The sequence below is a fragment of the Nasonia vitripennis genome (genome assembly GCF_009193385.2).
Source record: "Nasonia vitripennis strain AsymCx chromosome 3 unlocalized genomic scaffold, Nvit_psr_1.1 chr3_random0004, whole genome shotgun sequence".
Lineage (NCBI taxonomy): Eukaryota > Metazoa > Arthropoda > Insecta > Hymenoptera > Pteromalidae > Nasonia > Nasonia vitripennis.
In genome coordinates, this window is record NW_022279623.1 from 2,504,374 (window position 1) to 2,518,051 (window position 13,678).

The following is a 13,678-nucleotide window of genomic DNA, read 5'->3' on the forward strand; positions in this document are numbered from 1 at the left end:
CAACATGTTATAGTCGGACATTCTAGACATCAAGCTTTCAACACTTGCAGTTGATGGATTATGCGACTTGCTTGATAAAATTCAAGATCTCAATCAAAACCAAATACCACACTATAAAGAAATTATTAAAGATAATAACATTAATGGTAGAGTACTACTTCACTGTGATTTACAGGAATTGAAAAACGTCAGTACTAAAATATATTGCAATATACGCAAGTATTTATAAAATAAGTAACTTTAATCTAAATTTCCAATTCCTTGATGTAGGTACTTAAAATGTCGTTTGGAGACTGGGAATTATTCAGAATGGTAGTTGTCTCATTGAGAGAACAAGAACTGACTACTCTTACAACTCAGGAAGAAGGGCCTCGTAGTGTCAGATTTATTGTTGGACCAGATGAAAACATTCGAAAATGTACGTTTTATATCGATTCATAAATTTCTAACTATACTTTCCGTGATAACATTCTTTTTTTTTTATAGCGGAGCATACAACTCAAAATAATCCCATCAGAGTTCCGGCAATTGTCGAAAAAGATAAAAGTTTGTCCAGAACTGACGGTCCTCCAAGAAGGGATCAAGCTAAGCAATCTATTATGGAAAAGCAGGTAAGCGCCAAACGATAATTACTTTTTATCTTAAAATAACAACAAAATTAGTCGCAAAAAGACTATATCCGAATAAAATAATGATTTCCGAATTCATATTATAAATTATGTACATATATTTTTTACTGAAAAGCTTATATTTATATTTAAAAAATATTATTAAAATATTCTCAATTTTGAACAGTATTTTATGAAGCTTAAAAATTAAAAAAGAAATCTGTTTTACTTGAACTAACTGTATTATATTAATTAATTTACAAAATTCACTGATCACAAGTTCTACTTATCTCACGCACGCACGGACATTCTAAAATAAAAATCGCTAATTACAGCTACAGGTAAGAATTCGACGTATGCACTTATTTGCACTTCTTTTTACTCGGTGTGCATTTTTGTAGATCCTTTCGTTTAAACCGATGTTTTTGAATGTCTAACATAACAAAAATGGATGGAAGAAAGACAGCATGTGTTACAACAAATGTTATAATGAGTAATGATTTACAGGTGACGCTGGAAGAGCAGATGATTTGTGGCGCTCTGCAGACGCTAAACGAAGAGGCATGCGAGGACGTGCTGGATGTGCCAGTCTCGCCAGCAATTGTCCCCGCAGACTCACTGCCAGGTGAGCCCAGTTCTCTTCCGCTTACAGTGCCCTTGGTCATAGTCCAAGAGCCACCGAGGTCCGACCAAAGCCCTGACTCCGTTAACGAGTTCGCCACGAATCTTTAGATTCGCAATTAACAGAAACGATCGAAAAAGCACCCTTGACGCACGATATATTCGAAAGACATACGTGTTTTGTTCCGTGCAAGTGCTGCCATTAAAAAAAAAAATCTATAATAGGACATTGACTTATACACAATCGCTTCGAATGAATTATGCGCAGTTTCAAAAGAGAATCATATTCTAAAAAGCTTTATAACGCTGCTGCTTGCCATATGTGAATGTCAATAATTTTTTAAGGATTTGAATGGCACATAATTGAGTTACGAGTTTATCGTTTTGTCCGAGCCAATCAAAGTTTTCTCACGTGATAATTCGCAGATATATAACTTGGAATACCTAGTAATATGTATACATTGCATGTATATACAGCATTTACATTGTGTCTAGTATTAAAAAAAAAATTGGCACTACATAGTCTTGTTAAAATTATAAAAATCAAAGAGATGTATATCTATATTTTTTTCAAACTTGATACCTCCTTGTGTCTTAACCTGCATACAGTTGCTGGCGTAAACGAATTAAGACTGCGATTATAATTCCTATTACTTAGATGATGATTTTTTTCAAATGGTTAAAAAACTATTGATAGCCACTAATGTGTTTTGCGTAAAAATAATGGTGCCATTTTGTGAAAATAATAACTACTTGTGCAGCATTGATAAGACTATTATCAGTTGGGATTCATAAACCTATGTATTCCGGATGCTACAAACTCTGTAGTTAATCGTTGCTATTATGCTTAATAATAACTTCGTATTACAGCATTTCATAGTTTAGTAAATTAAATGAATAATTTATACATATGATTAAACTTATATGTAAACTTGCCTGAGCATATTATTGTTAAATTTATTAATTTCATATAAGCAAAAAATGTTATGCGATAAAGTTTATCAAGATAAATGAAGAAAAGAAAAATGTTGTTGTTGATATAATGTTTACCTTGTAATAGTGAAATATCAGGAATCTCTATTGTCCTGGTTGAACATTAAGAAAATACTTTGTACATATGAGCGTTAGTTTTCACGCCCTGTGTATATGTATAAAAGAGTGATGATAAATGTTTAGCTTAAGTAGATGAAATGCCACACTAGCTGATGCTTCATAGGGAATTTGTGTAACGGTTTTAAATTAAATCTTGTATATGTCAAGATACTTGGTTAAATTTGTTTGGTTTTCAAAACAAACTAACAGCGTGTATAAAATATTATATAAGATTCAAATTTTATATTCATTTTATAAGAAAGTATGCAAATTCCCTACAGTAGTTGCGTGCGTTAAAGCGAGAAAAGCGCATTCGACGTCTTGGAATGTTTCTAAGATGGTCATTAACGTACCTAAGTAGACAGTACAAGCTTGATAAAGGCACTACGTTCATTCGGGGAACTGTGATATAAAAGTTAAGCGGTGACAAAAAGCCTATATGTCTTAAAGAGAAAAGAAATTATCTGTTCCTGATATTGATCTCTGCACCGCTGAGACCATAAAAAACTGGTGCTGTTTAATTATAGATTTTACAGAGTGATTGTGTGGTTTTTTTTATTGTTGAATGCTGTGGCTACGAATAATGCAGTCTTGGCACGTTTTTTGAGATGTTAGTTTATTATAAATGATTTTGATTGACGTATTTTTCCTCGTCGATTATAATGATAGTATAGTGCAATTTGTAACGTGAATACGCGGTCGTGAAAGATCGCAAATGAAACGAAGTATTATATTATAACTATTAACAAAAATGGCAATAAAGCATTACTTGAAAAAATTAAAAAAGCTGCTCGAGTTTCTTACTGTACTCTTAGCATACTTATTAAAATGAACTTCATTACACTCCAGTGATCCGAGATGCGACGGATGTCAGGGCAGGTCTTGAAGGCAACGGACTTGTAGCATAATTAGCATAGTCAATAGCAATAGTTTTCTTTCTTCTACTATATAACGAAATCTCTCTTTATCTTTTATTATTATCTATTATAATAACGCTTTTGCTAGCATGATGAAATCTAACTACTTCTTTTATGTAACTTTCGAATATTTTATGAATCTGAAAATTCGCCAGCAGCACACTTCTAGAGAGTTGACCTATACTCACTGCACACTGTATTAAAAATCTAGAGCTGTTTTATCCGTAAAAAGACTAATAAAATCCCTCTTACTCCTAAATTCTTTTTCCTTCACTCGCCACTTATGTCTATGGTAAAAAAAATAGTATCAAATATGCGAATTAACACGAGATAAGAGTCTCTCTCTCTCTCTCTCTCTCTCTCTCTCTCCATATATCTGTTCGTTTGAAAACACTTAGCATGCAGTGTCGCTTTGCACGAGTATCTCTCGAGACTGGATCTAAAAAAACAATGCACATCCTGAAAAATCACAGCATCAAAAAATACAATAGTGCAGACGGTCCATTTGCAGGTGATCGGGCGAGATCGAGAGCATCTAGTGTCTGCCAAGACACGGACTATGTGATCCTGCAGTCCAACCCGCTGCTGCACTGGGTGCCGGTATCGGACGACCCGGGCGACGACGAAACCAGTTCGGACAGCTCGCTCGACTCCATGACGCTGCCGCCAATTCATCGCACGAGCTCCCAGCGCAGCATCAGCTCGCGATGCAGCATCGCCTCGAGCTGCTCCGTCAACCACTACCGGAGTCCAGCCGCGGCTGCGCTGCACCAGAAGAGCGCGGCTACCAAGCAGTCAAGGCGACCTTCCTCGCTGTTGGTCTCACCACCAGCTTCGCCCCGGCCCGCCTCCAGGTCCAAGTCCACCGACGACTACGGCTCGGACACCCTAGCCACCAGCTCAAAGCGCTCACTCGGGCCGCGACGTAGCACCTCTTCCCTCAGCGAGGAGATCACCATCTCCATCCCGGTGCCCCACACCGCCGCCATCGGTCTCGGGAAACTCGGCAAATTGAAGGAACGACTGCTCAACAAGTCCCCGCAGCAGCCACAGCAACTGCAACAGGGAGAAACGGCCGTAGTGGAGGACAGCGACGGCGAGTCGACGCCTCTCGTCTCGGAGCTGTCCAGCCCGTCGCACTCGAACTCGGACAGCGTGTTCAAGGCTGCGAGTCCCGAAGACGAGAGTAGCGACTCGTTCTCGCCCATCGACTCCACGACCATCAAGAATTTGCACAGGGGTGGCAACCACTCAAGCACCGAGGTACTCGAGCACTATGTCGACTCGGTCGGCCTCGTTGTGCACGAGTCCGCCTCATCGTCCTTCGGTAGCCGCTCGTTGTCTAGGCAGAACGCCCAGGACTGGGAGAACCCCGAAACGCCGGTCTGATGAGGGACCAGTGATTTTGTGCTAAAAGCATTTAACGAAAACCACCTTGTAATTATGTACGCGTGTATCTGGGAGTTTCAGCAGGCACCCGGTGCACTCTGAATGTTCCAGGAATTGCCCGAGTCTGTTTCTGTTGAAGTTTTGAGCGGAAAACTTTTTTTAAATCACTCGATATTTTTTATAAATTTTATTCAATGCATCAAGACAGATTTATCTTGACGTTTATCGACATTCCTGGGACGTTTCGCTGATGTCAAGGTGGTATCCTTTTATCATTGAGAGAGCTTGTTTTTCTTGTTCGTGAAAATATGAAACGGGATTCTGTGGGAAGCATTTATATTATTTGTGAAATTTTAAAACTCTCTATGATGAAAAGGTGTGCATTTGACTATCTCTCTCTCTATTTCGTTTTAGTTAGATCTTTAGCTCCATGACGAAATTGCACTTGCGTAAAAATTGTCCTTAATCGAAAGACCCATGTTATTTTATAGAGTGGATTGAACAAATGATTTTAGCTATGTGCGTCTCTTACTTCTGCTTTCTCCAGAATTCTCTGATCGATATTTTCATACTGTACATTGAAAAGCTTCTCTCCAGATGCAAATAGAAAAATCAGCTTTAAACTGTCCAGTAGAGTATTCAATGAAAGACCGTTGATCAGTGTAGGTGCATGTTTCGAACAACGGTTAATTGATACTTTGTCAAGTAAAATTAGAGCTGAGTGAATAAATTCAATTTTTAGGTGCGCAAGTGACAAATCGTTGTCTCGTCGCAGCGAACCGCAAAAACGCGTTGTGATTTGATGGTTGTTACGGTTTGTAGATACTGATTATTTTAGTTTTACGATAAAAGACGGCAGTATTACTTAATCAACAGTTTGTGCCTTAATTAACGAATACAATTAATTTGCGGGATGATTTTATAATTTTCTTTTTCGATTGGCTTATTTTCTTTCTTTTACAAAAAACACTATATATGTATACTTTTGATAATTTAGTTTGTAAACATTAGGCTACATAATAAGGTCGATCAGCTCATTGGTCATTAATCGTATAAGTATTGCAAAGGAAAAAACTATTTTTGGTATTTTATCAAATTTGTGGAAATGGTTAATTGTATTTCGGAATGCATGTATTTTATTTAACGAACTATACATATTTCTCATTGAGAAACTGTAATCCTATTTTTACTGCATCGAACAAAAATGAATTTGTATTATTAGCTATAATATATACATTAGTAATAAAGATATTTTTTGAAAGTTAGTCAAGATATGCAAAATATTCATAAAAACTGTATAAAGTTATGTAAAGTAATAAATAATTTGAAATACAAAAAATCCTATCTCTCGTTTACTCCCATTGCGCGCTCTTTCATTTGCACTAACAATAAGTACATCATTTGAAAAATCCCGCCGTAACCGAGAAATCGTCGCGTGTTGCGCTGCCATCGCTGAAAATTTTTGAAGGATTCTAAAAAACGGCGGTTACCTTTTGGACTCGACTATATCTTTTTACTGGGAAGCGCATCGGGCACTAACAGGGACATTTCATTTTCGCGATTAAATTCGTACAGTGAAAATGGCAAACGTATCACGGCAACCGATATGTTCTCTTCAACCGGGGATGCAAAATACAGTGATAATCGGCGTTATAATACGAAGTCAAAATTCTAAAATGATCGATCCAACCAGAGCAAGATGTAAGTTTTTTGCTGAATTACTTGTTGCGCTTTATTATTATTATTTATTTTTTTAAACATAGTTTACTTTATTTTACTCTCGTACATTCTCGATTAAATAATGAACAACAATCGATCAAACGCGGCAAAGTAAGAATTGGGTCTCATAAGAAAGTTTGAAATGAAAATAATAAATAACCTGTAATTGCAACATTGTACTGTAATGTAGCCTAAAGTCGTGTTTTTGATCGTTGAGGTTGCGTTTTAAAAAATACAAATTTTAGATAACACGGGATCGAGAGCTGTATGGAATTTCACTTTGAGAGATTCGATCGAAGACTTCATAAACGTTACAGTTTGGGGCGCCGTCGACTACATCAACAAGTTATTCACCACCTTTACAATAGGAAGCGTCGGTAAGGTTTCGATTTTTCTTCACTTATATATATATATATATATATATATATATATATATATATATATATATATATATATATATATATATTTGCGTCATAATAGATATATAATCGGAGGATATACATTGTTAAATTCATCATCTAATAATTTATGCTAATTGTACAGTTGAAGTAATCAATGCTAAGATAACAGATCGAAAACCCGACGATCCAAATGAAGTTTACGTCCCTTTCGTCACGAGCCCTTTAACGTTGACTTTGAACCAAAGTTCGTCTTTGATGCAAATGCACAGTAGTCCAGGCGTCGCTCGTTATCGCGAATTGTTGCAATTACCGACTAAAAATCCCGAAGGCGCCTATACCTTGGCTTATATTTTGGAGAATGCCAATTTACTGAAAAACGAATACGTCGACGTCATTGTAGCTGTAACATTTGTGAGCATTTGTTTCTTATTTTCATTATTTAAATATACCTACACGTTTTTGCATTTTCAATAAATGGTTGCAGGTGAGCCAAACAAGGGAAATAGTCACTCGTTTGGGAGAACTCGCGAAAATTCGTGAATTCGAGGTTGGCGACGCGTCGACGGATCAAACGATTTCGTTGACATTGTGGGACAGTGAATGGATAAGGCTTTCTGATAAATGGGAACCGAAGCAGACAATTCTTTTTTTGGCAGACGCTCAGATTACTCACAATGATCGCATGAAAAAATCAGCGCTAACTATAGGTACATTATTTATTATTCTATAACAAAAATGTTAATTACAGTATAAATGCAGTTGGCATTTAATTGTAAATCTCGTATTTTCAGTAAGAAAAACAGTTATCACGGAAAATCCTAATATCAAAGAAGCTGAGGATATAAGAGTAGCTTTTCAGAGTAAACCAGATTTAGGCTCAATGTCTCCCTTTGCCATTCCCAATCGTAATTATTTGTACTATATGCGTTGAAATATTTAATTAATCTTCATAAATAAAAAATATTTATTTATTATCTATTTTAGCAAATTCCATCACAAAACAAATGACTATCTGTGACATAACAAATAGATTGAATAGAGTTGTGGCTACTCCTTCTGATGAAAGATTACAACTGTTGGTACTTGTCTCTGCAATGGTCGACGATATGAATATCGATAAGAACGACCCAACAATAATCAGCGCTCGATGGTACGTATAAAGTAAAACTGTGTACATTGCAAATAATGATCATGAGTTTATTTTATATTTTACATAAATTTACGTGTGTTGCAAACTAAATTTTTTTCAAATTTTATTTTTAGTGCTAAATGTAAAAGAATCGTAGCTACAGGAGACGATTCTTGCATGAATCTGGAATGTCCTTTCGGAAGCGGAATCAAGAGCCCAATGAACGTCATGAGTCTCAATATTTTAGTAAATTTAAAAGACGATACTGGCTATTTGGTTGGATGCCGATTGAGAGACGCTGCCGCTGAAGCAGCTTTTTTATGCAGCGCTGAATCACTAAGGGTGAGTTTTTTTTTAAACATAAAATAACGAACGTTATAGAATTTCTAAACAAATATTTTTTAGGAAATGCCTATGCAAGTACGTAGTAGACTGAAAGAAAAGTATTGTAAACAAATTTGTAACGTGCGTATGCAGATTATTGGTCCGTCAACTTCATACCAAAAACCAATCTACAATATTCTCGCTATAGATGTAGCAGAGACTAATGAACAATTTGAACCGCTTAACGTTGATGAGCTAAATCTAGATTATGATTAGTGCTAAAGTTCATTTTAATCAATAATTAAATATTTATTTTTACTGAATGAAATTAACTGTTATGAAACAGTTGACAAGATACATAAATTAAATCTTGTAATTTATTATAATTATTATTTCAATTGTTAATGAAATAATTAATGTTTTAACGTCGTTAATTAAATGATAAGTTATATATCACTGTTTAATTTTTTATAACGATATAATTTAGATACAATAAATTAACTTATCAATTCTAATTCTAAAAATATTACTTCCAATTGTTATGTATTCATATCACCATTTTTTGGTTGCTTCACAAGCTGCATGCTTTCGTCTGGGAGATCAGGGAATCCCTTTATGCAATCCGGTGCACCTACGTAAAAGTATAAATTTCCAATCATTTTGGCCGCCCAACCATTGTCTCTTTTCAAAAAATCGTGAAAATCTTCATCTCATGTACAGTGGGATCTACGTAAACAAAACATTGAAAGGCAATCCATATTTATTATATATTGCTAAATAACATAGCATACTTGGTTTATTTATTTTTGAACTCACTTAGTATATAGAGCTGAGTTTTTGATGTCGTACCGGTTGTTGTGGCTACGAACTTTGATAGGACAAAGATCATGAGCTCGGCAGCAACTAAAATTAATTTTTTTTAAATATCTGGATAGTTTATTTCAGCATTTCATCGATTTCAAATACCTGTCAACATTTCGAATTCCGCTCAAATCATGGTAGCTGTCAGCTATATTGCCCAAACCACACCATTTTGTTCCTAAATAAAATAATAAATTATAGGTAAATGATATATGCAGACCATCTTACGGAACGCGCTTGCTGAAGATAGTTTAATTTTTATACCTGGGAAAATTCCGTTAAAAAGGGGGTTCGGTCCATGCTGTTCGGGCACTTCTTCATCAGGAAACATCAAGTAATTTCGGACTCCAGGTGCCTCTTTCTTAAATTTATCATCGACTGAATCACAATATTCCATAATTGACATAATCATCTTCATATTAATATGTCGTGGCTCCGAATTAAACGATGATGTCAGATTTTGTAGAACTTCTTTCCCTCTTCTTTCTTCGCTAAATGATTACATTAATGTAAATGCACTTGTTTTATTTCGATATTAAATATCCATAGTTTATTTAATAAGCGTTTTATGATAATTTTTATTAACTAAGTAATCTAATAAAAAGTACTCACTAAACTTCTATAACTTCACACCGACGTACTTTATTAACGGATCCAGAATCTTTGACTACAATTGTCTGTTCATAGTAATAAACTTCGCGTTTCTCATCGTTAGCAAGATCAACAAACCTTGGTATTCCTTTAAAGTCTGATTTAGCTGATCTCAATATTCTACGCGGACTATAACTATCAAGTGTATGTTTTTGACTTGGCGTAAAAAATAATATAGAAATTAATATTGCGAAAAATAACATCTTTCAGTGCGATTGTATACTTCATTGAATACTTGTGAACTGAGTTAATGAACAAAATGAATGGATTATTACTAGACAAGGTATCGACTTAAATACTCGTAAACGTTGAGTAAATAATCGTGATGTTTGACTTCTATGTGTACACTTTTTTACAATCCATATAATGATTGAATGTTTTATCCGTTTTGGGGGGTGAATCCAATTAAAAGAACGGATGCAAACTGAGTAATCTTCAACTGTGCAAACTTATTTTAAACCCTCTTTGATGCCTGTATGTACATTCGTTTTCTAAATCGGTAAGTTTCGAGTTAGTAAAAATTGGCTGTGGAAATAAAATCTTATCTCAAGAATAATACATAGTAAGTACTACTCTATTCAGTTTTCTTTAGATACTTGCTTGTATATCACAAACGTAACTTTTTCTAAAATTTCAATATTTTCTCAAGTAAATATTACTGTGTATATAATGAATAAATATGTTATAATGCCGCTACCCTGAGCGGGTCTTGGGCGTTGTAGTCCAGATCGGACGGGTGGGTGCCTATCACCACTACACAGCGCGTCCTTAGGTTGCGGATAGAGGAACAGCCCCTGAGAAAGAGGTTAGCTGCGAATAAATAGAATAAGCAGCCGCGGACAGCCGATAGGAACAGGCGTGGGTGTGATGAGCCCACACTGTCGAACGCATTCATCTAGAAACACTACGCAAGCACCACAACAACAAAAACACTTCACATTATCTCTTATCTCTCAATCTATCTCTTTCATCACACATTACAAAAATGGGCCAAAATCCTGCTGCCGAGGAGGATGCGGGAGCGATGACAACTGCCCCGAAAGGGGATGTGTAGAATGATTCGTCACCTGGTCTTACGCGGTAACGATGCCAGCGAAGGCGCGCTGCCTTGCAGGGGGGCGTTAGGATGCGAGGATGAAACCGTAGTGTGTCTGACGACGAATTGACACTGTCCTCGTCAAAGTCGGAAAGCTCTCATACTTAGTTCTAGAGAGGTATGGGGGTTATCACCTCTAGAACGGTGGACTCACCTGCGATCGGAACAGGATCCGAAGCGCGCGGGTTTAACATAACATCATGGCTCAAAAAAATCAAATCCGAACCAAAAGGGACTTAAGGGTCGGAACTTGGAATGTTCGCAGTCTATACAGAGCAGGTGCGTTTAAAGAACTCGTAAAGGAAGCTGATAGGTACAATCTAGATTTGGTAGCAATACAGGAATCGCGGTGGCCAGATGGCGGAGTACTAGCATCGGGTAACTTCACGTACCTATATGGGGCCGGGAGTGGGGGATCTCTAGGCACCGGATTTCTCGTAAGCAAAAGCATCATACATTCGGTTAAAAGTTTCAAATCCGTCAATGATAGGCTCTCGTACATCATTATCGAAGGTGAATGGTATAGATATGTATTTATTAATGTACACTGTCCTACGGAGGACAAAAAAGAAGAAGCTAAGGATCTCTATTACGAAACTTTAGAGCAGGTAATCGACCAGTTCACGTCTTACGACACAAGAATAGTATTAGGCGATTTCAATGCTAAAATAGGTAGGGAGGAAATGTTTAGGCCTACTATAGGTAAGGAAAGCCTGCACGAAGCCAGCAATGATAACGGTATTAGGGTCATAAATTTCGCGGCGGCAAAAGATCTTATAATCAAAACTACGTGTTTTAAGCACAAGAACATACACAAGGCAACGTGGACATCGCCGGACGGGGCCACACAGAACCAAATTGATCATTTCCTCATTGAAAAAAGACGTCATACTAATGTTCTTGACGTAAGGGCTTACAGAGGGGCAGATAGCGACTCGGACCACTTCCTAGTAGTAGCCAAATTAAGAGCTAGACTAGTAGAGAATCAAAATAGTAAGCGAGCAAACAAGGTAGAAAGCTTCGATATTGAGAAACTACGAGATAGAACAGAGCGAATTAGGTACCAGATAGAAATTAATATCAGGTTTCAGGCACTTGAAGAAGCAAACACATCGCCGGAGGGGAATGACGAACCGAATAGCTTATGGGGGGACATCGAAAAAACGGTAAAAGAGGCCGCGAACAAAGTACTGGGTAAAAAGAAAAAGCCAAAGAGCAAACCATGGTTTGACGAAGAGTGCGAACTCTGGTTTGAAAGGCGCAAAAAGGCTAAATTAGATAGCTTACAAAATAGAAGCGATAGGACCGTAGATGAGTATTCTAACGTAAGGAAACAGACGAGCGCGATCTACAGAAATAAGAAGCGGGAGTATCAAAAGAATCTTATTAGGAGAATATAAACTAACAGTAAGGAAAATAACCCCCGCGAAATGTACAGAGGGATTAACGCCATCAGAAAGGGTTTTAGGAGTAGAGCGCAATTGATGATGGACGAAAACGGGGACCTCGTAACAAATGACAACGAATTACTGTCGCTGTGGAAAAACTATTTCGATAAATTATTAAACGTGCACGAAAATAGAGAAGAATTAGGGGACGAAATTCACACTGCTGAACCCCACGTGGAGGAACCGAGCTACCAAGAAGTAGAGGCCGCGATTAAAATACTAAAAAACAACAAAGCCGCGGGAAATGACTCTATACCAGCTGAGTTACTCAAATATGGGGGCGTCGAGATCACTTTCAAAATCTATAAACTAGTATGTGCCATCTGGAAAAATGAAACAATACCCAAAAATTGGAAGGAATCTATCATTATACCGATTTTTAAAAAGGCGGATAAGACAGACTGCAATAACTATAGGGGTATCTTACTTTTAGCAACGTGCTACAAAGTTCTGTTAAACGTAATACAGGCTAGACTCACTCCATTCGCGGAAGATATAGTAGGAGATTATCCGTGCGGATTTCGGCGCAACAGATCGACGAGCGATCAAATGTTTACCATAAGACAGTTGTTAGAGAAAAAGTGGGAATTTTGCGTAACCATACACCAACTATTTATAGATTTTAAAAAAGCGTACGACTCTATTAAGCGAAGCAAAATGTATCAAATTCTAGCACTTCTCGGTGTACCGAAAAAAACTCGTGAGATTAATTCAAATATGTCTGAACGGAAGCACGGAAAAGGTTCGAGTAGGCGGTAATGTATCAGAACCCTTCATGATACGCGATGGTTTAAAACAAGGGGATGAGCTCTCTACGGTGCTGTTCAACTTAACGTTAGAGTATGCCGTTAGAAAAATGCAGGTTAGCCAGCTGGGCGCAACGCTTAATGGAACAACGCAGATACTAGGCTACGCAGATGATTTGGATATACTGGGGGATTGTAGGGAAACGGTAGCAAGAAACGCGGAAATCCTCATAAAAGCGGTGGAGTATACAGGGTTAGAAGTGAGTGAATCAAAAACAAAGTACATGATTGTGGATAAGCTAGGCATCTGCAGAGGGGAGCAAGATCTCATAGTTGGGAATTTTACTTTTGAAAAGGTTAGCGAATTCAGGTATCTGGGTACGACCATAAATGATAGAAACGAGATTAATGTCGAAATAAATAAGAGACTCCATTCGGGTAATGCTTGCTTCTACGCCGTGAGTAATTTACTTAAGTCGAGGCTATTGTCTAAAAACGTTAAAATAAGAATATACAGGACAATAATACTGCCGGTGGTTCTGTACGGGTGCGAAACGTGGGCTCTCACTAAGCAGGCGGACAACCGTTTTAGGGTATTTGAAAATAAAGTCTTGCGAAAAATATACGGGCCGAAGAAAGATGAGGAAACCGGGGAATGGAGGAGACTACACAATGA

The 13,678-nt window shown here is 37.2% G+C and overlaps 2 protein-coding genes across 13 annotated transcripts in view; both read left to right on the plus strand.

Annotated features, from left to right (window-relative positions):
- Positions 1 to 5,960, plus strand: part of LOC100115220 (kinase D-interacting substrate of 220 kDa) — a 37,519-nt gene extending 31,559 nt beyond the window's left edge. For 9 of the 12 annotated variants that reach the window (XM_016987824.3, XM_016987831.3, XM_016987829.3 and 6 more), the window contains 6 exons: positions 14 to 187; positions 271 to 418; positions 487 to 611; positions 944 to 949; positions 1,116 to 1,233; positions 3,735 to 5,960. In XM_016987824.3, coding sequence (XP_016843313.1) covers positions 14 to 187; positions 271 to 418; positions 487 to 611; positions 944 to 949; positions 1,116 to 1,233; positions 3,735 to 4,627 — 1,464 coding nt within the window. In that variant the 3' untranslated portion in view covers positions 4,628 to 5,960. The remainder of the gene's footprint in view (positions 1 to 13; positions 188 to 270; positions 419 to 486; positions 612 to 943; positions 950 to 1,115; positions 1,234 to 3,734) is intronic. The other 3 variants (XM_016987823.3, XM_031925732.2, XM_031925733.2) reach the window with 3 other exon arrangements.
- A 55-nt stretch (positions 5,961 to 6,015) lies between these two features.
- LOC100115261 (meiosis-specific with OB domain-containing protein) lies at positions 6,016 to 8,886 on the plus strand. Its single transcript, XM_008208378.4, has 8 exons — positions 6,016 to 6,328; positions 6,592 to 6,723; positions 6,890 to 7,158; positions 7,232 to 7,454; positions 7,539 to 7,652; positions 7,732 to 7,897; positions 8,011 to 8,218; positions 8,282 to 8,886. Exons 1-8 carry the CDS (start codon positions 6,208 to 6,210, stop codon positions 8,474 to 8,476), a joined length of 1,428 nt encoding a protein of 475 aa, XP_008206600.1. The 5' UTR covers positions 6,016 to 6,207; the 3' UTR covers positions 8,477 to 8,886.
- The last annotated feature ends 4,792 nt before the right edge of the window (positions 8,887 to 13,678 follow it).